This window comes from Athene noctua, chromosome 12 (genome assembly GCF_965140245.1).
Source record: "Athene noctua chromosome 12, bAthNoc1.hap1.1, whole genome shotgun sequence".
In the NCBI taxonomy this organism is placed as follows: domain Eukaryota; kingdom Metazoa; phylum Chordata; class Aves; order Strigiformes; family Strigidae; genus Athene; species Athene noctua.
Genome location: NC_134048.1, coordinates 17,683,402 through 17,705,249, shown reverse-complemented (window position 1 = coordinate 17,705,249; position 21,848 = coordinate 17,683,402). Strand labels below are relative to the sequence as shown.

At 53.4% G+C, this 21,848-nt stretch overlaps 1 protein-coding gene across 1 annotated transcript; it reads left to right on the top strand.

Moving 5' to 3' along the window:
• Nucleotides 1-267: 267 nt before the first annotated feature.
• Nucleotides 268-21,578, top strand: LOC141964901 (proton-coupled amino acid transporter 1-like). Its single transcript, XM_074915802.1, has 10 exons — nt 268-427; nt 1,164-1,254; nt 2,430-2,518; nt 2,743-2,838; nt 3,563-3,647; nt 6,727-6,945; nt 7,186-7,284; nt 8,768-8,934; nt 14,916-15,085; nt 18,732-21,578. Exons 1-10 carry the CDS (start codon nt 285-287, stop codon nt 18,998-19,000), a joined length of 1,428 nt encoding a protein of 475 aa, XP_074771903.1. The 5' UTR covers nt 268-284; the 3' UTR covers nt 19,001-21,578.
• The last annotated feature ends 270 nt before the right edge of the window (nt 21,579-21,848 follow it).

The window sequence follows — 21,848 nt, the reverse complement described above, 5'->3', positions numbered from 1 at the left end:
GTCACATCCAGGCTCTGCCTGAAGGATCCTGAGCCCATCCTGCCTGGGTGTGCCCAAAATGGGGGCACGAACCTGCAGGAAGAGCCAGTGGGAATGTGCCATGCACCCTTGACCTTGGGACATGCCAGCTTCGTGATTGCTTGGGCGGGAGCGCGTATAAAAGCCCTGGAGGAGACCTTGCTCTGGCAGTACCAGCAGGTCTCTGCACAATGGCTGACCCCAAGGAGCCCGAGAAGGGGGCTGTCGAGCTGGGCACCCCTAATGCAGCTCCCTCCACAGGGACCATGTCCACCCGGCGCCTCCGCAGCGAGGACTACAACGACTACAGCTCCACGGATGTCACGCCGGAGGGGAGCCCGCCTGGCGGCATGAACGGTTTCGCCCACCCTGAGTCCTACCAGCGCTTTGGGGAGGCCAACGGCACAACGTGAGTGATGTTTCCTTCCCTGCTGGGCTGGCCCAGCACCTGGGGAGGGTGGAGGAGGTAACGGTGGCTCCCTGCTACCTACCAGCTTTGCTGGAGGATGGTGGAGCTGTGGTTTTATGGGGAATCCCTTCTGGGGGTGGCAGAGGCAGAGCTGTGGCCCTGCCTCTGTGGGGTGCTGACACCAAGAGAGCAGCTGCCTCAGTGTTGATCTCTGCTCTCTGGTGAAGCTGGCCATGCTGGCAGTGGGTGGTGTTTGATGCTTTTTTCCAATATTCACCTGCTCCAGCTAGGTTCCATGGGGAGCTGTGGTGAGCAAACAGCATGTCCAGCTTCAGAGGGTATGTGGGCATGTTGCAGCCATGCCCTGAGGGCTTCTTCATGCCTTATTCACCAGCTCAGGCAGAGGGTGCTGTCTCTGCCCAGTGGAGACCAATACCTTCAACTCGGAGACTCTTGTTGTGCAGCTGCTCAGTGCTGAGCTGTGCTTTTGCTGGATTTTGCCTCAAACCTGATTCTGCGAATGCCCACCCAAAATCTGTTTGCTGAGTCTTTGCCTCCAGTCCTGCCTCGCTCCCACTGGGCTGAGTTGGGTTCAGGGTTGAGGTTCAGATCTGGACCTCCACGTGCATTTCCCACAGCAGCTCAGAGCTGCTGGACCCTGAGCATCATGAGCCGAGGGCTGAGGCTGTGCGTGGTGGGTGTGCGGGCGTCTGCTGATGCATCTTTTCTCTCTCAGGTGGTACCAGACCCTGATCCACCTCCTGAAGGGGAATATTGGCACGGGGCTGCTGGGGCTGCCTCTGGCTGTGAAGAATGCCGGCATCCTGGTAAGGCACCTCTCAGCCCTGCTGTGCAGGAGCTGTGGAGCAGTCACCTCTGGGCATTGGGCAGCTTGTGTGGATGCTGTCAGGGCTCGACTCCCTGCTGAGATGTCTCTTGGTGCTCGGCAGCTTGTGAGCTTTTGCACCCTGGGCTCTGTGGCTTGTTTCATTTGCTGCTGAGACTGTTCTTGTCACTCCTGCCTTGTGCTGGCTGCTCTTGAGGAGTTCAGTGTGCGAGTTGGGGCTGCGGTTTGCTCTGCTGGGGTCGGGCAGAGTGCTGGGTCCCTGCCTCTGCACCCAGCTGGATGTTACTTCCCTGGCTTCTGTGACATCAGCCCCTTTCTCCCAAAACACACCGTGCTGTGCTCTGGTGGCATCTCCTTGCCCTGCTCATGGCAGGTTCAGCATGACTTCCACCTTAGTTTGTCCCAGCTGGTCCGTGCTGAGCATTCTGTGTGTCTCCTGAGGGTCCTGCGAGCACAGCACACACGTAACGAGCCCCATCAATCAATGGTTAAGGCTGGTGATGGGGGACGGTGGCGTGCTTCCCTCTGTGGGGTTTCACGTGGGCTGGTCCAGCCTCGCAGCTCTGGGGTCAGTGGATGTGATGCAGCTTTGCTGCCTGAGGTCACCCTTGGAGGTTAAACAGCAGCCCCTGGCCACTGTCACAGCTCCCCCCTGCTTCTGTCCCAACGTTCAGCTCCTCTGTGTCTGTATTGTACCCCAGCAACTGCCATCTGTGTGAGAGGTGGGGGCACCTCGCTGCTCTGCTCTGGGTTTTGTCACTCGGCAGTGCAGTGTTCCAGTTGCTCAGATTGAAAAGATAAAAATAATTAAAAAAGAAAACTTGATTTCCTTTGTCCAGACCATGGCCTCTTTGTCATCTGTATAACAGGGATGTGCAAGATACTTTGAAAAACAATCCTGGAAGCGCTTTGCCAAGCCCAAACTGCCTCAACTTGCTTCTTTTGCATCATTCCTGCCAAGTGCGTGGTGCTCTGTGGGGTTTCTCGGTCCTGGGGCGGGGGGGCAGTTCCCAGGAGCAGCACCTGAGCCCTGGTGCAGCCTTCAGCAGTGTTTTGGCTCACAGAGCCGGTGGAGTTTTGTCTGGCAGTAAATGTCATCGTGCAGCTCTGCCTTTGGCCATCAGAGTGCAGCCTTCCCCCTCTCTTCCCCTGCAGCTGGGTCCTGTGAGCCTGCTGGTGATGGGAGTCGTGGCGGTGCACTGCATGGGCATCCTGGTGAAATGTGCCCATCACTTCTGCTACAGGTAAGAAGCACCTCCCCTTCTTGGCACTGCTGCTCCTATGGCTCTTTCTTCCTTCCCAAGAAGCCCTATGGGTTTTTTTAAGCCTCCCAGCAGCAAGTTGTCCATGTGGAAGCCTCCGTCTGGAACTTCTGGGCTTTTCACAGGAACTGTTTTCCCATCATTTGCCTTGGGAACCAGCAGACGGGGCTGATGTGACGTCCCTTCTCTCTTTCTTCTCTGGACAGGTTCCAGAAGCAGTTTTTGGACTATGGGGGTGCCGTGGTGTACGGGCTGGAGTCAACTCCCAGCGCATGGCTGCGGACACATGCCATCTGGGGAAGGTACTTGTTCCCCTGCTCCAGGCAGGGGTCTTTAAGCTCAACATGTGCTGCAGCTGGGACAGAAGAGCTGACTGGTCTCTGAGCTGTGTTGGCAGATGAGTTCAAGTGACATAAAATGTTATTTGGTTCATCTACCCTGAGGGCTCAGTGTCCCCCGGGGTAACAATGGAGTCTGACCCAGTCCTGTCCCCAGCCAGATGTGGCTTAGACTAAAGGAGGGGGTGAAGTAAGTTTCCACAGCATAACAAAGGGGTAAATAACATGTACTGCAGTGCTGGCCTGTCTTGTTAGACACTGGGCATGTCTAGTGGCTGCTCCCAGGGATGCTCTCAGCCCTGTGGGTGTCCCATATCACACAGATCATTGCACATCAGATGCTGGGAACTGCCACCTATTCCTGTGTCTGGGAGTGTTGGCCCCAGCTGCAACAATTCAGTGGATTGGAGATGCTAAACCCAAGCAGGAGACTTTCCTCCTGAGGCTGGTCCTGACCAGGAGGGGATAGGAGGGGACACTGGAGAGCCTGAAGTCTGCGAGGTTAGATGGAGGTATGGTCCTCTCTCCTGATCATCGAGGAGAAGGCAGCTGGGCATGCTCTGACCTGCACATCTCAACCCCTGGGGAGACCAGTATCGCTGCAGCCTTGGAGTGCAGCCTCAAGCAACCCAAGTGGGCTCTTATTTCTGTGTGGCCTGGCTAACGAATGGTCTTTTTTCTGTTCTAGGCGTGTAGTGGGACTTTTCCTGATCGTCACTCAGCTGGGTTTCTGCTGCGTGTACTTTGTCTTTCTGGCTGACAATCTCAAACAGGTTAGACTTGCTCCCTCTTTTGTGAGCAAGGGGAAGGTGAGAGAGGGTGTGGAGGTGCTTGGGTTGTTCTTAGCTCCTGTGTCATGGCCCTGTTCTTCACCAAAGGTCTGGTTTCTGTAGCTGCTGCTGCTCAGGAAGGTACTGCTCCTCTGCCCCGGTGTTTTGGAGGATCGTTTTTCCTGTTTAAAGATGTCAGGTTTTTCTGAGAGTCCCAATGACTCTGCTCCATGTGCAGAGGTGCTGAAGCCATCCGTGTCACCCAGGGGAAGTGGGGACTGTTCCTGGTGAGGGAAGGCAGGAGGGAGCTGACAGCAGAGGGACTGTACCTTTGATGCCCTGCCCGCCGTGGTTAATAGGTTTATTGATACTCTGTAGATGGTAACATGTGGGTACCAGGACCTGCTGTGAACCTCTCTTCTCCCTTTCTCAGACCTGTTTGCATTCCAGTTTCTTTCCTCATCCTGTGGTTCTGGAGCTTAATTACATCTTTAGGGAAAGAGTTTCCTTCTGCCAGGTGTCAGGAGGAAATAAACAGAAACCCTGAACTGCTTGGCTGGCTCCAGCTCTGTCAGAAACTGGGAATAACAAGTCCCTGTTCCCAGCCTCCACCAGCTCAGTGCCTCGCAGGTGGGGCTCAGCATTGTTCCCCCGTGTGCTTCTGCTCTTGCAGCATGGTCTGGTCTCTACCGCTGCGGCTGTGCCCTTCATCAACTCTTCCCTGATGCCCCTCAGCCCCAGAGGTGGTTCCCAGGGGACCAAGGCAGGGGTCTCTGCCACTGGGTGCTGGAGGATGGATGGGCTCTGCCTCTGCTCAGGGAGCAGCAGCTGAGGGGATTCCCTTTGTGCTGCCCTGTGGGATGGCTGGGAGTAGGAAACGGGTCAATGTCTGTGATCTGACGCCAGCAGCCCTGGGAGCAGGAGCGAGCGGGGTGTGTGCATGGGGCTGGGCTCCTGCTGCTCCCCACAAATGGCTCCTTGCTGCTGTTTCAAGGTGGGCTTCCTTTTGCTGGGCCCCTTGCAGCACAGCCTGAAGACTGGCTCAAGCCATAAGGCAGATTTGCAAAAAATCTGCAAATCCAACCCATTTTAGGCCATAGCTGGGAAACTTCACGCTTGGCTTCATTTTGGATTTTTTTGGATGTGGGGAGGGGAGCGCTGCTTGTTTCTTTTTGTGGTGGGGAATACTGGGTTAGATGGAGAGCAGTGGTGCAGGTGGTACCTTGGGCGAGGTGCTGCTGTGCTGGACAGAGCTTTGGTTTGGAAAATGGCTTTGGAGCAAGCCACAGAGAGGCAGGGCAGGCCAGGGCTCGAGCAGTGCTGCCCCGTGGGTGCATGGCTCTGCACTGCCCTCTCCCACGGAGGATGCTGATTTGTGCAGAAGCTCTTTAGCTTCTCCTCTGGGGCACAACTCATTCCAGAGCAGGTTAAATTAGTTTGCAGGCAGCTCTTTGCTGCAGTGGCCAGATGGCACCTGGGACCCAAACCAGCTTGGTCATGGTTGTGTTGGTAATCCACAGCGTGCCCATGCTCTTGGGAGGGATGGCTCAGCTACCCATTTCCAGGGACAGAACTGTCTCTAGAGGTGAGCATGTGGCCTGGAGTGCCTTTGGAATGAAAGACCCCAAGGAAAGGATGATTTCCTATGAAGAAAGTTGGGGGCCAGCAGTAGCTTCCATATGTCTTTGCCTGGGAACAGGGCCCTGGGTGACTGAAGGTGTGTGTGATGTTGAGTGTAAAGTGGTGCAGACAGAGGAAAAGGACCTTTGAGGAAACAACACTTAATGCCTTTTTCCTCTCTTCTCAACTGGTGGGCAGCACAAACCAGCCTCTGCCCTCGGTGTACTTGGCTGCCGGGTTCGCGTGCTCGGTGAGCCTGGGCTCGGGCAGGTTTTGCTGTGTTGACTCAGATGCTGTAGCTAGTCCCACCTCTGCTCCTAGCAAGGTAACAGGGATTTGCTTTGAAACTACCTGAAAACCCGTGTTACTTTGATTTTAATTGACTAGCTGTGTTGAAAGTGAGCTGATGGGGTAGTATTCTGACCCACCTGGGTTGGGCTGCCAAGATCTGTGGCTCTCAGACCTGTGTGACTCTCAGACTTCTACAGAGAGACCTGGACAGGCTGGAGCGATGGGCTAAGGCCAGCTGTAGGAGTTTCAATAAGGCCAAATGCTGGGTTCTGCACTTCGGACACAACAACCCCCAGCAGCGCTACAGGCCTGGGGAGGAGTGGCTGGAGAGCTGCCAGTCAGAGGGGGACCTGGGGGGGTGATTGACAGCCGGCTGGACAGGAGCCAGCAGTGTGCCCAGGTGGCCAGGAAGGCCAATGGCATCCTGGCTTGTGTCAGCAATAGCGTGGCCAGCAGGGACAGGGAAGGGATCTGACCCCTGTACTCGGCACTGGTGAGGCCGCACCTCGATGAGTGGGTTCAGTTTTGGGCCCCTCACCCCAAAAAGGCCATTGAATGACTCGAGCGTGGCCAGAGAAGGGCAACGAAGCTGGTGCAAGGTCTGGAGCACAGGTCTGCTGGGGAGCGGCTGGGGAACTGGGGGGGTTTAGTCTGGAGAAGAGGAGGCTGAGGGGAGACCTCATCACCCTCTACAGCTCCCTGACAGGAGGGTGCAGAGAGGGGAGATGAGCCTCTTCAACCAAGGAACAAGCGATAGGACAAGAGGGAATGGCCTCAAGCTGTGCCAGGGAAGGTTTAGACTGGATATTAGGTAGTATTTCTCTGCAGAAGGGGCTGTTGGGTGTTGGAATGGGCTGCCCAGGGCAGGGGGGGAGTCCCCATCCCCGGAGGGGTTTATGAGTTGGGTTGACCCAGTGCTGAGGGATCTGGTTGAATTGAGAACGGTCAGTGTTAGGTTAATGATGATTTATGATAATAAATATAATTATATTTATATTATTTATTATATAATATACAATTTAGATATATATAACAATATAGAATTATATATATTATTTTTATGTATTTATATAATTATATTATCTAATATAATAGATATAATTTATTATTTATTTAGGTTAAATAGATGATTCTGTGATTCTGTTCATCAAGCCTTCCTGTGTTTCCCCAGGTCATATCTGCAGCAAATGGGACCACCAATGACTGCAGCCCAAACAGGACAGTGGTCATGACCCCCACCATGGACTCCCGGCTATACATGCTTTCCATCCTGCCTTTTGTGGTGTTGCTCACGTTCATCCAGAATCTCAAGGTCCTGTCCATCTTCTCCATGCTGGCCAACGTGGCCATGCTTGTCAGCCTTGTTGTGATCTACCAGTACATCGTCAGGGTACGTGCATGTGGCTCCCCTCTGTCATTTCTGTGATGTCCCATGTTTTGGCATGTGGAGGTTGCTCAGCAGTGGGGTGTGTGCATGCTGTGGGGTGCTGCTCGCTCCCGTGGGCACAGCGGTTATCCTCTGCTCCACAGGGCTTCCCCTGTGGCATGGGGCCGCGACAGGGAGCCATGGGAGCAGGCCAGGTCCTCCCCATCCACCCTGCATCTGAACTCTGCGTGGGCTTTTTTCCAGGACATTCCTGATCCCAGGGACCTGCCTCTAGCAGCAGCCTGGAAGACCTACCCTCTGTTTTTTGGCACCGCGATCTTCGCTTTCGAAGGCATCGGGGTGGTAAGTCTCGGCGTGTGGCAGCGGGGCTGCCTGCAAAGGAGGCTCAGCCCATGCTCGGGCTTGCTGCAGCACCTGCTCTGCGTTGCAGCTGTATTTGCAGATGAACTTCTCTGACTGTAGCCCAAATTCTGGATGATGCTGTTAGCTTTTAGCCTCCAGGCTATCTCCTGGGTCAAACCCTGTTGCTTCTATCTGAGGCTGGAGGAGCACATGCTCCAAACCTCAGGAGGTTGGTTGCTGCTTTGAAGGTGGCTGTATCTGGCAGTGGGTTGGGCTCTGCAGGGAACTGCACTGGCAGCTGCCTTTGGCTCTGCTGGCTAACCTGTGGACGAGGAATCGTCCTGAGTCTTGTTACTAAGCTGGATCCTGAAGCTGCTTAAGTGGGAGGCCAAAAAACGTGACAAAAAAATGTGATCTGTTCCTTCCCACCCTGCTGCGGAGGCACCGAGATCTCCCTTCGGCAGCCGCGTGGCTCCAGCCTGCCATGGGGCTGGATTTGCATGTGCCTCTCATACAAGACGCTGTAAATAGGCTGGCTGTGTCTGTGAAAAAGCTGGGTGGGTGGGTGGAGAGCTTAATGGCTCCCTAAGATGTTGTGGGTTGCTTCTGGGAGCTCCCTTCAAAGGAGAAAAAAATGTTTTCATCTCTTAATATACGGTGGCTGTATAAACACAGGGCTGGAGAGGGCCAAATCCATTACAGGAGGAGTGTTTACTGAATGCTGTGCCCAGGGCAGAGGGCTCTTGCTGTCAGTGAGGCACAGATGCTCTCTTCCTCGCATGGCTTGGAGGTGTAGAAGCAAATAAAAAGCTTTTCTGGTCTTGCCTCCTTGCCAGCTCTGCCACTCTGTCTCTTCTTGGAATCCCTACCACTCAAGGACAGCTATAAAAATGTTTGCTGAGGTCCTATATTTGAAAGCGAGTGTTAGTAGTATAGAGGTGAGGGACTTGCCTTTGTACTTTTTTTTTTTTTTTTTAATTGTCCTGCCCAGTTGAAATCTGTCCATTCAAACTTGATAGGAGAGGAGAAGGTGTCTTGGTCTTTCCAGGGTCTGCTGGGGAAAATAAGACAATGTAACACGATGAGCCTGTCCCAGTGGGCATGACTGTGCTGTTTTGGGGTGCAGAGTGTAATGCAACCAAGGTATGGGGCAGATGGCATCGCCCCAAAAGGCCAGGCACCAATGGGCACAGCTCCTGCCAAGGGGAGGGAGCAGGTCCCTTCGTTAAGGCAAGGCCGTGAGTGACTTTGATGGAGATGTGCCATGCCAAGCGTGAAGGTCTCGAATGGGAGCACAGAAATCAGGTCACCAGGCTTTTTCAGCTGAGTTCTCTGGGCTCCACGTGTGACTGTCCCATCCCCTGGCATGGGGGGCTGTGCTTGGCCATGGGGCTGCCTCTCCTGCTTTCTAGGGCTGAGGGGTATAGAGGAATGGGGAAAACCTTGCTGCTCTGTCATCCTCCTCCTCCTCTTCCTCTCACAGGTATTGCCTTTGGAAAACAAGATGAAGAACCCCCGGCAGTTCCCACTCATCCTCTATGTGGGGATGACCATTGTCACCATTTTGTATATCAGCCTGAGCGTCCTGGGGTACCTGCGCTTCGGGGCGGACATTCAGGCCAGCATAACCCTCAACCTGCCCAACTGCTGGTGAGTCCCAGGGGTGAGGGAGGAGGGTCCTGGCCAGGGAGGCAGGAGATGGGGCAGTGGGGGATGTTTTTCCTTAGGAGAACTAATCTGGATGAGCTTGGGGAAGGATCAAACATGCTGTAACCAAACTGTCCACAGGAACTTGTCGAGGGTTGTCTGATGCATGGGGTGGTGAGGCTCATTGCTGCAGTGTCTTGGCTCTGCAGCTCAGGCTGCTTCCTCGGGGTCCCTGGTGGTCCTTGCCTGGGTAGATGCAGCTCCTGCCTTTTTCTTGGAGCCTTGTGGTGTCTTTTGGGGTGATAAACAGCGCTATGGCTGGCAGATGTTGAACACAACCCCTGCATGGCAATATTGGAAGGTCATTGAACAGTGGAAAAACTGCTTCTCTTTCCCAAATGAAGCACACGGAAAACTAAACCCAAAGCTGGGAGCTCCAAGAGGGCGTGAGATGTGATGTCTCCATGCATGGACTGCTTGTTTGCAGCCCTGGAGCTCCAACTCCCACTCCTGGGCTCTGTGTTTTGCCTGGATGCAGCTCAGCTCGAGGCAGTGCTTTGCCTCTGAGTGCCGGTGCTGTGAGGATACCCCTTCCTTCCCATGGGGGCCAAGCTCTGCAGCTCCCCAAACCTGTCTGTCCTCTTCTGGGATCCAGCAAGGCTTCTTGAGATGCTCCAGTCTCTGGCTGGAGCCCTGTGGAAATAAATGTGGCCTGACCCTGTACCTGCTTACCCGGGGGGGGTTATTTCTCCTCTTTCCAGGGCTGGTGGCTGTTGCAGCAGCTGACTGGGCTGCATGCTGGTCTGTCCTGGGGGTTGGTTGCTCAGTGTCACAGCCCCATATTCATCCCAGAGCAGAATTGCAAGTAGTTTCTTTTGCCTTTTGGACAAGAATTGTGGAACACGCAAATATAGGGAACAAATGTCTTTTCCAGCTTGCTCTGCTTGGGACTACTTGAGGAAGTCCTGAAAAAACTCATCTCGGTTCTTATGACACGCTGTTTTGGGGTGTCTGTATGGCAGAACATGGTGCTGACAGGCGAGGAGGAGCTGGAGAGCAGCTCTTCTCTGCACTGCAGAGGTACCACTTGCACGGCAGCACCTGCACCTCGGTGCGGAGCTGGGCTGAGGGCTGGCTTTGATGCCATGAGGCTTCTTGGAAAGCCATCCTGTGGCAACACAGTTTCTCTGGGTTTGCTTAGGAGCACTCTGAAGTTCAACAGTTTCTCTTCGATGTCTCTACTGACTTGAAAATCCCGCAAGAGACCAGAGTGAGAATTTGAGCTGGGGGTGCCTGTCCCCCTCCCCAGCCCATCCTCTGCTGTTAGCAGCTGCCCATCACTGCAGTGGGTCTTGCTGTCTCTTCACCCCTGTTGAAGTCACTAGTGGGTTTCCACATGCTGATCTTGTAGAGCTGCATAGCTGGGGCTCCGGAGAAAGCGAAGATTTTTTTAAAAATTAGAACCTGCTTTGTTTTAATTATTGCTATATGGGTTTTTTTCCAATTTGAGTGCATGGACTTTCGTTCATGCTGGATCTGTGCAGTGACTGAGCTGCTGGATATTGGTGTCTGTGTGGTAGAAGGTCCTGCCCCTATTGAGAGCCCAGCTTTGTCCCCTGCAGGGGCTGGGAGCTCTGCCAGGTCCCTGCTCTCAGCAAGGAGGGATGGGGCTGGTGGGAAAACATAGGGAGCTCTGAATCCCACCATCCCAAGCACAGGAGGTGTGAATCCTATCCGTTCAGCAAGCTGAAATGAGGTGAGGAGGTGATGAAGTGCTGCTGCTTCTCCTGAAGGTGGAAAGCAGGTTAGATCCAGGTCTTGGGCTCTGCAGGACACCAGGTAACGCCACAGCCTGTAATGACATCTGCTGACCTGTAACACTGCCCGGGGGCTTCTGTGGGAAATCTCAGCTTTGTTTGCTCTAAAGAATGACCTTCCTTTAGAAGAGGGTAATGGGATTTCTGTGACTAGCTAGGCTACAGAAAGACCCTATTTCAAATACGTGTTTCTAGGAGTATCCACACTTTATGTTAAAGTAGTTTTCTGAAAAAAACTATAGGGTTTTTCAGACAGTGAGAAAGCCCTTTGGAAGTAGTGCCTGGGGGAGCCTGGGCACGTGGCAGGGCTCCTGCGGGCTGCTTCTGGGGAAGGTGTGCTGCAGTCCTTGTGACTCAGCAGGCAAAACACTTCAGTGTTTGTGCATGTTGCTTCCTGGCAGAACATTTGATGGAGGCTGTAAATACTGGACTTGGAAATGAGTTATCTAAAGTGAGGGCTGGGATACTTGGGCTAAAGCCTTGACCGCTGTATTCCCATGCATTAAACTGTAGGTGATGGGTGAGGACTTGCTCTTGAAATGAGTGCTTTGCCCATCTTACTTTGCCTGAGGGTTTTCTCCCCATCAGTAAAAGATGTCGGGCTGCAGAAGCTGGTCATAAGGGCTGTGGGTGAGAAGCCATGGGATTTGCCTGCGGCGTTGAAGAAGAGGTGAGGATTGTGGCAGAGATGCTGCATCCTTCCTTGGCTGTAGCTGTTGCCTGGAGGTCTCTAGAACAGATTGGATGAACGTGTCAGGAATCGTTGAGTTACAGGATGACTAAGGACTTTTCCAGCCTCATTTCTCTTTAACCGCAGCTTCCTCAAATGAGGAGTGTGTCAGTTCCCAGTGCCCCATCTAACCAGGCCTCTAAAATAAGCAGAAATCCCTCCTCAGAAGCGTTGTTTCACCCCACCATCTGAAGAGTGAAGAAATGCTGCAGCGAGGGGCAAGATGTTTGGTTGCGTATGGCCAGTTGGAGGTAGGTCATGACAGAGCTTATGGCCAAAGGAAGGTGATGCCATTTATTGCAGCTTGTTGAGATGGCCTGTTGTAGCTCGCTGGCTCAAGCAGGCGGTTGCTGTGGTTGGCAGAGCAGTGGCTTTCCAGGGCCCTGTGTGGACCTGTGTTTTCTGGGGGTCAAGGCTAGTGCTTAAGCTCTTCCTCTTGTTGATATTTAAAATGCCCTTTGAGCTTGTTGTCCTGGTTCCTGACCTGTACAGGATTGGTACCCAACCTTCTTCTGTACCTTTTTTAATAACATCTCTTAATCGTGGATTGCCCTCGAGCGCTTTATGGCTTTACAGCATCACTTAACTGAAAACGCAACGATAAGATATTGCAGGCCGTGAGGTGGGTGGCTCAAGGCTACTGTGCACTCAAGTCATGTGTGGCTGAGTGGGCGCACTCTGGACTCTGTGATAGCTTTGTCTTTAGTTTGCCTATGGAATCACAGGTTAACTTAGGTTGGAGAGGGCATCAGGAGATCACTGGGTCCACCCACCTGCTCAAAGCAGGGCCAACTTACATTCTGAATATCAGTAAGGAGGGAGGTTCCCCACCTCTCCAGGCTCTTGTTCTGGTGCTTAACTTGCTTACTGGGATGCAGCTCTGTCCCATTGTCCCTGGTTCTTCTACTGTGCAACTCTGAGAAGACTCTGTCTGTCTTCTCTGTGCCCTCCTATTAGGTAGCTGAAGACAGTAGTAACATCCCTCTTAACCTCCTCTTGATGCTGAACAACCCCAGGTCTCGCAGCCTTTCCCTGTATGTCATGTGCTCCAGTCCTAACTATTTTAGTAGCCTCCACTTGACTTGCTCTGGTAGGTCAATGTCTGTCCTGTCCTGGGAGTCTCAAGACTGGACACAATACTGAAGATGCAGCTTCCCAAGCCCCAGACAAGAGAATAATCCTTACCCTTAACCTGCTGGTTATGCTTTTGCTAACACAGCCTGGTATGTGATTGACCTTAGTCACTACAAGGTCCTGCCCCTGCCTCATGTTCAGTTTGCCAAGACCTCCAGGTTCTATTCTCCTGGCTAGATGGGAATCTGGGCCTCAGCCCTTCCCATGTGTGGGATTTTGTGTTTGCATTTGAACTTTGCCTGTGCCACCATGTTGTTTAGGCTCTGCTCCAAGGTGTGTCAGCCATCCCCTCCAATTTGGTCTTGCTGGAAACTTGCTGAGAGCTCATCCAGGTCCCTGATGGGGATATTCCCATGATTGCCCATTGGCAAATCCTCACTGGGTGTTCATTCTGTCCAATATGTGCCTGGAAATGGATGCTAGGAAGACATAGTCCATACTTTTCTGGGGATCGAGGTGAGGCTGATTAGCCTGTAGCTTCCCTGATGCCTTCATTCCCTCTTGAAGGTGGATGTGATTCTTCTTCCCAGGCAGTGGGACCCTGATCACCCTGCTCTTTTAAAGATGATAAAGCGGCTTCAGGCTGATGTCGCTCACAACCTTGAATACATCTGATCTGGTCCCACAGACTTGCATAATGCCCCATCACTTAGGTGATCCGTTACGCCATCCCCCACGATTGTGGGAAATGTTTGACTCCACCAGACTTTGCCACCAGTGTTCAAAGTTGTCTTGCCCGTGAATACTTGGCCTTCTCTGGTTTGAAACTGTTGTTGTAGCAGCTGAATGCTGAGAGCCAACACAGAGGGACACTGGCTTGGGCCCAAAGAAGGCAAAAGTGTGTAAGAAGGCAGGAGCCAAATACCTTCTTCAGCTTGTATCCACTTCATATTTACCCATGTGGTATGGCCAGGACCCATGTATCCTGCTTGGTCAGCATGTCTCGAGTTGGGGAACGGGTGGGATCATATGTGATGTCACTCCTCTTTTGGAGAGGATGGAGAGGAGGCTTGAAGGTGGCTTTCTGGCCACCTGTGACAGGTGCTCTCCTGCAGCCACGCTTGCTCCCCACTGCATCACTGTAGGATCTGGGATGTGGTGAGATCTGTCTCGGGGTGAGCCTAAGGTGTTGTCTGCAGCCTGTCTGCACTCTGCCTTCCTTCTGCTCAGCCTAAACTGCTCTTTTAACTGTCTTGCCCCCAAACATGTATTATGCAGCATTCCAAAAATAGCTGCTCTTTTTCGTTTTATGGAGGAGGTTGAGTTGCAGGTGGCAGTGGTGACGTTTACATCACATTTGCTTTGTAAGCCCAGACTTATCCCTGGAGTGCTGTCCTTTTCTCCCTCCTCAGAAGCCAAACAGTAATAGAAATCTGTGAACTATTCATGGCTGCAGCTGATAAGCCTCTTTGAAGATACTCTTCGTCTCCTGTTTTAAGATGGAGAATAAAATCTAGCTGGTTACAAATAGGAGAAAAGGAGGGGTTTTTTCTTCCTTTAGCTCGGAGGCTGGATTTTGTTAGTGAAGGTCAAGGTGAGGAACCTCTGGGGGTGGGTGATGGATGCAACTTCATTCTGGGTCACTGGCCAAAAGTCAGGATTGCAGGCTCTTGGCAGTACCAGTGCTGGTGGGTGTTTGGGTGTTGTCTGGGGGGGCAATCATGAAGGCCACCCAGTGTCACTGCGGACCTTGCAGAGTCCAGCCTTGTCAAGTTGGAGAGGGTTGTACGGAGCCTGCGTCTACACAGGGAGCAAGGTACCTGGAGGACTTTGTGCAGCCAAGGGCAGTGTGGCACACCTGAGCATCTAGAAATGTGGGTAGGTGCCTTAACTTGTTGAGGAATAAGTTGGGCTCCTGGTCCCTTGGCCTGGGACACCTCAGCTTTCCCTGTGCCTTGCATGAGTTAGGAGCAGGACAGTGGTTTGGTGTTTTTTGGAGTTTTTTTCTCGTTGTTTTTTCAAATAGCTCTCAATATCTGTTCCCATGAGTTTTACCAAGGGGAGACAGCACCTGAGAGGCTGCTGGCTCAACTCCTGACCTGATGATTCTTTATGCAAAGCCAAGCCTAAAGGCTCTGATTAGGTGTGGGGGAATGTGTTGCTACAGCATGGAGGTTGCACTGTCTCCTTGCTATCTCTTGCCCAAGAAGGGCCTCTGTGGATTGAATGCATCACCCCTAATTTTCCAAAACTGTTCAGGACACGAAAGTCCTTCTTGACAGAGCCTCCCCTTCTACTTTCTGCCATTGATGGGTGAGAGCTGGAGCAAGAGTGTGTCTCACTAGTCTCCTTCTTGTTTGCAGGCTGTACCAAGCTGTCAAGCTGCTCTTCTCCTTCGGGATTTTCTTCACGTACGCCGTGCAGTTCTACGTGCCCGCTGAGATCATCATCCCTCCCCTCGTCGCCCGAGTGTCGGAGCGCTGGGGCTGGCTGGTCAACCTGCTCCTCAGGGTGGTCCTGGTCAGCGTGACCTGTGAGTAGAAAGCAGCTTGTTTGAGTTCCCCTATGAGGATGTGACACCTCTTTCCTCCTATGGGCTGGTGGTTCTGAGAGCCTTCACCCCTTGCCTTGCTGCCTCTGGCCCTGCTGCTAAAGCCTCACAGCAGGAGTTCCCTGGACCTTGCTGATGCGAGCCAGTGGACCACGGTGGCCTCCAAGGAGCAACAGCAGTGGTCCTCTGCCCCCTCTGTATGAGACCAGTCTTCTGAGTGGAGTAGTAAACTTCCCAGATCATTTGGAGGTCACAGATCCCCGTGGAGTCTTGGGCCTGGAGTCCCCCTGATGGCACTTTTGGGGGGCATTGAGATCCATCAAGCTTTGTACAAAACACTCCCAGCACCTGGTCTGGAGCCAGGGCAGCCCAGACGGGAGGCTGTTCTGTGTAGGCAGCGTGCAGCCAGGCTCCTTGTGCCTGAGTGATGGGGACACGGCTGCAGAAGGGTTGCAGACACGAGGGAACGGGTGTCCATGTGCACACACATTCATCGCAGCGTGTAGCACAGCAGAAGGCAGCACACAATGGTACATGACCCATAACCAAAGCCCTGGTGTGCCCGTGGCAGTCTGCTGGGGTGCGGAGTGTGCTGCAGGGCAGGTCTGGCTGGATCAGCCCCAAAGTGTTGGGTTTTTTTTGGTACCTCAATATGAGAGAGATCTCGGGGTGCTGGAGCGAGTGCAGAGGGGGGCAGCAAAGCTGGTGAAGGGCCTGGAGAACAAATCTTATGAGGAGCGATTGAAGGAGCTGGGACTGTTCAGTTTGAGGAGGAGAAGGCTGAGGGGAGAACTCATCACTCTCTACAGCTACCTAAAAGGACATTGTAGAGAGGCTGGTGCTGGTCTCTTCTCACAGGGAATTAGCGATAGAAAAAGAGGGAATGTCTTTAAACTGCAACAGGGGAGGGTCAGACTGGACATTAGGAAAAAATTTTCACAGAAAGAGTGGTCAGAGAGTGGAATAGGCTGCTCAGGGAGGGGGTGGAGTCACCAGCCCTCGATGTGTTTAAGGGTCATTTGGATGTGATGTAGGGGAGAACTTTGTAGAGTTGGGCTGATGGTTGCACTTGTGATCCCAAAGGTCTTTTCCAACCTGCATGATTCTGTGATTTCCCTTGATGGTGTTTGGTGCCTGCAGTGAGGCTGTGGTGGAGCGGGCTGCTGGGCTTGAGCCTGGTGGACCTTGGGAAAGGTGTGGAGCAAATCAGGTGCAGGAGTATCTGATTTTGACTGGCTTTGATTCCCAAATGCTAAATCCTTACTGTTGTCAGCACAGCTGAGACGCTTGACTGAGCTCCCTGGCGTCACCTGCTGAAAAAGAGCTTATCTCCTTGGCTTGATGCTGCTGATGCACCAGAGCTGAGCATCAGGGGCCTGGCCCTGCATCTCGGCTGGCTTTAGTTTGGGTTTGAGAGGAGCGTGGTGCTAACTTGAGGAGGGTGAAGCTGGCTGAGAGCAGGGTGCTGCTGGTTTCTGGGCTCTTGTTAACGATGAGCCAGAAGTGCTGCATTATCAGAGGTGGGCAAAGCCAAAAAAACCCCACCACTGTGTGCTGAGTTCCTGAAGCAGTGCTCTGCCTCGATGCCTGTAGCTGGAGGGATGGTGCAGGGATGAAATCCTGCTGGGCTGGACCATGGGCTCTAGCCACCCTGGTGCTGTGGTTGGACTCAGAGCCTGACTGTGGGATGGGAGCCTCTCCTGGAGGGTGTTGGGGTTTGCCTGGCCAGGGAAGTGAAGGCTTGGAGTGATGGGATGGCTTTAGGCACTGGCAGTGGCTGTGCCCTCCTGTTTGGGGGTAGGGAGGCAGCGGAGGTGTTGGTGGAAGGATGCTGGTTCCTTTGTACCTCCCCTTACCCTTCCATGTAAGAGAGGGCTGCGGCTGTTGGTGAGGATAAAAGCAATTAGGGGGATTGTATGCATATTCATCAGATGATTGCGTGGCCTCGGAACAAGCCCATATCATGGCTTTGGCTTCTAAAGAGAGGATGCAATTTGGTGTATGGGTGTCTTTTAAGCTTAGACTTCAAAACCAGCACACTTAAAAACCCTTTGAATTAATACCTGTGGAAAGCATGACCGTTGCCCCTGGAGGCTAAGGACTGCAGCTGGTGCTTCAGTTCTGCTTGTTTTAGAGGAGGGTTAATAATTTTGTTTACTTTGAGTCCAAAGAGAAGTGTGGGGTGGGCTGAAGGTGCTGTTGGTGGTCAGCTGCTCTGCTCTCCCCACACGCTGCCGGAGCAGGGATGCTGCTTGCAGCAGAGACCTGGCAGAGTGCTCCTTTGCCTCTGTGCAGGGCTGAGCACTGGGATAAACTTCCTCCAGGTCAGCTCAGCAGGGACCTTTGCTGCTGTTTCCCATGGTGGAGGGATGGTTTGTCTCTAGGTTTATTCAGATGACACAGGGCTGGAGTGGTGGTGATGTTCAGGAGAATCTCCTTTTTGTGTCTTTGCCTGCTGTCAGCCTCCCAAGCCTTCCATCTGCGGTGCCATGGGTGATTTTTGGCTCAGGGAGGCTCCAACAGCCTCTTGCCTGTAGCTGATTGCCAGGGAGTGAACAAATCCCCCTGGTAAGGAGCCCTGAGGTGACCCTTCATCACAGCTGTAGCTGCCATGGTCCTAGGTGTCTCCTATTTCTAAGCAGAGCTTTCAGAGCAATAAACCAATTTATTTCTCTTGATGCTGAAGTCTGCTTTGCTTGCAGAGGATGCTCTTCTGTTGTGCAAAGCTCAGGTTGCCTTTTCCTCTGGCTTTATTTGACCAAAAAGCAGCAGCGATGCTTTTGAATGCTGAGGTTGCTGTATATGGGGAGCTTGCTCGGTGCATGAGCATCCTGAGGGCCACCGCTCCTGGTTGCAAAATGGAATCTTGACGATCCTTTACTTGAGATCTGCTCCCCAAACACCAACACTGCAGTGCCCTGAGAGGAGCCCAGAGGTGGTGGCTGTGGCTGGCTCGAAGGAGGAGGCACCATCCCTCTGTCCTCCCCTGGCCCGGAGCAGGAATATGCTGGAGTTTGCACCGCTAAGTTGGAGCTGTCAGAAGTTTCCCAGGGGGATTTTCCTTGGCTGCAGATTTACTGAACAAATGTTCTCCCCAGGGCTGTGCCGTAGGTGCTCTGCTGCTGGAGTAGCTCTAAACACATGCAAACCACAAGGATTTATTCGGGGTGGGGGAAGAGATGGATTTTTTTCTCCTCCCATCTCCTGCTTTTATGGGGTTTCTGAGGCTTTACGGCTCCCCAGGTGTGGGGAGCAGGAGTGCTGGCTCTCACAAGGGGGGCCGGCGTTGCTGGCAGCTGCTCTTCTGCCAGCGGCGTCTGTTTGCCGGGGCACCCATCCCGCTCAGCCCTGGAGCCTGCTACGGGGGTGCCCAGGGCGACAAAAAGAGTTTCGTCTGTGAGCTGCGCTTTGTTAACTCAGTGTCACGGCTTAATGGCTTGTTGGGGAGGAGTTGCTGGAAAAATACGCAGCCATGTCTTCAAAGCTCTTTTGTCAGGGAAAAGGGCAGAGGTGTGATTCAAGCAGATGACATCCCTGTGGTGGGTTTTTGCTCACTTTGACTCGGGGGAAGAGGGTCTCTGCTGCCTGGGAGCTGGCAGCACTAACGCCGTGTCCGCTCCTTCTCCAGGTGTCCTGGCCATCCTCATCCCGCGCCTGGACATCGTCATTTCGCTGGTGGGCTCCGTCAGCAGCAGCGCCCTGGCTCTCATCTTCCCCCCGCTGCTGGAGATCGCCACCTACTACACAGAAGGCATCCACCCCCTCGTTGTGGCCAAGGACATCGCCATCAGCCTCTTCGGCTTCGTGGGCTTCGTGGTGGGGACGTACGAGGCGCTGGTGGAGCTGATAGCGCCCGCCGCTGCTGTTGTGAACAGCACCAGTGTCATGGTGCAGTGATGGGCCCCCCCGCCCTGCCGGCCCCTCTGGATGCCATGCTGGGGGCACACGGGCACCGGGTGCTGCTGGTCCCCTGGGAATGGCCTCCCCTCTCCTCTCGGGAATCACGGTGGCTTTGGCCTGCGAGAGGACAGGGCCACCCCCCACTGCAGCCGTCCCTCTGCGGCGGGGTCCCGTGCTGGGCTCCGAGCTGGGGCAGTGCCTTCCTTGGGGGCTTTTTGGGCAGGTGATACAGCAAAACAGCCCTCTGGGCACCTGTAAATAGTCACTTTGAGAGGTGAGGAATCCCAGGGATGTAGATTTTGATTTTATTTTATTTTTTTAAATCCCAACCTTTCTGTATATCCCCCGTTCCTTCAGTCAGGGCGGGGAACAGGGACTGTTCTTTTTTGTGCCAGTTTTTTTTTTTTTTTTTTTTTTTCCCTCAGCACTTTATTTTTACAGCAACAGAGAAACCTCAGCTCAGGTTAGAAAGCATGGAGCTGCTTCCCCACCCCAGCCTTGTGGGGAGGGTGGGCAGAGCCACCAAGGTTTGGAGCATCCTGGGGCCCCCCCAGCTCTCCCGTGGTGGGATCCCCAGACATGGGCATTGGCTTCTGCCCTGCTCCGGTGCTGTTTCCAGCTGTCTCGGGAGCTGGGCACTGGGCACAGCACCTCCCTGGCCTGGGAGGGTTTGCTGAACCCTGGTCCACGCTTTCAGTAGTGACACTTCTTTTTTCCCCATCTAACGCACATACCTAACGCGTGGCGTTAGAGAACCGAGGCATGCAGAGAGCGAATTGGCTCGGCCAGAACAAGGGTCTGAGCCAGTTGCCTTGGGGTGTGAGCCCCTTCCCTGCACGGGACATGGTGTCCCCGGGACTCACCGTGTGCTGCCCACACGCCACAAAAACATATCACCTTGTTTACAGTGCCCGAGCTGGCCCTGGCATGCTCTGGCTGCATTTGCAGGCTGACACTGAATGTCAAATCACACACAAAAAAAACCATAATTTTTTTTTTTTTTCCTTTTCTCTCCTAGTCTCACTCCCTCTGTGTCCTCTGCCTCTGTCCCAGCTCCTGTCCTCTGGTAGGATGCAGCTCTCTGGCTCTTCTCCCTGTGCTCCTGTTGCTTCTTGCGTTGTGGCTGGTGCATGCCTGGGGGGAACAGTCCCCGCTACGCTGCTGCTTTCCTTCCTCAGTGAGCCCAGCTTCCTCCCTAAAGAGTTTCCTTGCCTTTCTGCTGGATTTCTTTTTTTTTTTTTTTTTTTTAGGACAAGAGAGCAAATGCATCCTCCATGGGATGTCTTTTATTAGAGGTGCAAAAAGGTTTTGGCTGAGTCCCCCCCCGCAACCCTGTGTTGGCCAAACTCCTCCTTGCTAATGCAGCATCTCCCAGACGCCAGCAGCGTGGTGGCTTCCTTTGGAGAGCCTTTATCCCTGCATCCTGCTGCAGCCGTGTCTCCCTGTGGGTGAGCAAAGGCTGCTGGCGGTGTGGGAAAGGAGTGTGAATATAGCCCTGGTGGGCTGCGTTCCCATCTTTGATGGAGGGTGAGTGAGGCTTGGGGTTATTTTTGGTGTTTGACCTGCTTCTGGGAGGAGAAGGCTGTGCAGAGCGGTGTCCCTGCAGCCTGCCTCCTCTGTGTGGTGTTTCAGTGTCTTGCGCTGTGTCCCCTTTGCTGGCTCTGCTCTGGGTGCCCTGTGCCGGTACACGGACCCGTGACCAGGTCCAGGGTAGGTCTGTGCCACATCGCCGCTCCTTTCCAGCCCCTCACCTGCTTGCTGCATCTCTTGGTGCTCGCTTCATCTCCTCCAAGTCTGTGCTGGTGAAGGTTTTGGCCTGCTCCAGCATCACTTGGTCCTGACCAGAGCAAAGCTTTAAGTCAGATCCTCCATCTGGAGGACACCATGGGGATAGAGGGCAAACACCCGGGTCTGGGAGGTGGGCGGGGGGGGGGGGGCTCCAGGGCATGCCATGGACAGGAGAAGTGCAATATTCACATCCATCGCTCTGTACTGACCCTGGCGTGGCCCTTGGGGGCTGGGTTTGAGTGCAGAAATGTCACCCTTGGCAGAGCAGCGCGTGCTGTGAGGAGCAGGGGACGTCTGGTGCTTGCCCCCAGCCCTGTTGGTACCCCACAAGAAGGCTGGCCACGTTTTAGGGGACAGCTGTATGCCAGGGCATGTCCCCAGCCCGGCACTGGGCATCAGGGGGTTTGCTAGAAGGGTCCCACAAATCCAAACTCACTTTGCAATCAGTGGTGAAGACCTCATTTCCAAGGAGACTGGGATATCACAGCATTAAATGTTTTTAGCAGTTCTTCACTTTTACTGGGGAGAGCAGGGCGTGTTTGGAGATGGGGCCACAGGTGCTAGTGGGGCACGTGGTGTGAGGGGCTCTGCCGAGCCAGGAGGACCTGACACAGGACCTGATGGACACGAAAACTTGACACTTGTGTATTGTAGGCTGCTCTGTAACCAAGGAAACTGTAAATATAGGAGTTATTAATGTACATGTCTCGTGCCTATGGATATTGTCAGCGTACAGCGTGTGTAGCTGCCCAGTGCAAGAGCTGGTGCTGCACCTGAATCATGTATCTTACTTTAATCAATAAATATCTATTTTTTACGTGAAAAGGTTCTGGGGTGTGAGATGAGGGTTTCTCTTCCACGAGGCAGTTGTAAAACTACCTGACAGGGCCTGGCCCAAGCAGGTCTGAGGGTCTCCAAGGGGGACTGTGCTGTGCCAGGCTGGATGGAACAGTGATGTGGCATTAATGCCTGTGGACATTCTACAACTTCTGGGACTAATTTCTTTTTTGTTTTTTTCTTTTTTCTCTTTTTTTTTTTTTTTTTTCGCTCTTTTTGC

Bases quoted from the DNA above. Each gene is read 5' to 3' on its own strand.
- LOC141964901 (XM_074915802.1), top strand. From the start codon at position 285: ATGTCCACCCGGCGCCTCCGCAGCGAGGACTACAACGACTACAGCTCC. The intron at 6,946-7,185 runs GTACGTGCATGT...GCTTTTTTCCAG, and splicing joins TCTACCAGTACATCGTCAGG to GACATTCCTGATCCCAGGGA. The intron at 8,935-14,915 runs GTGAGTCCCAGG...TCTTGTTTGCAG, and splicing joins CTCAACCTGCCCAACTGCTG to GCTGTACCAAGCTGTCAAGC.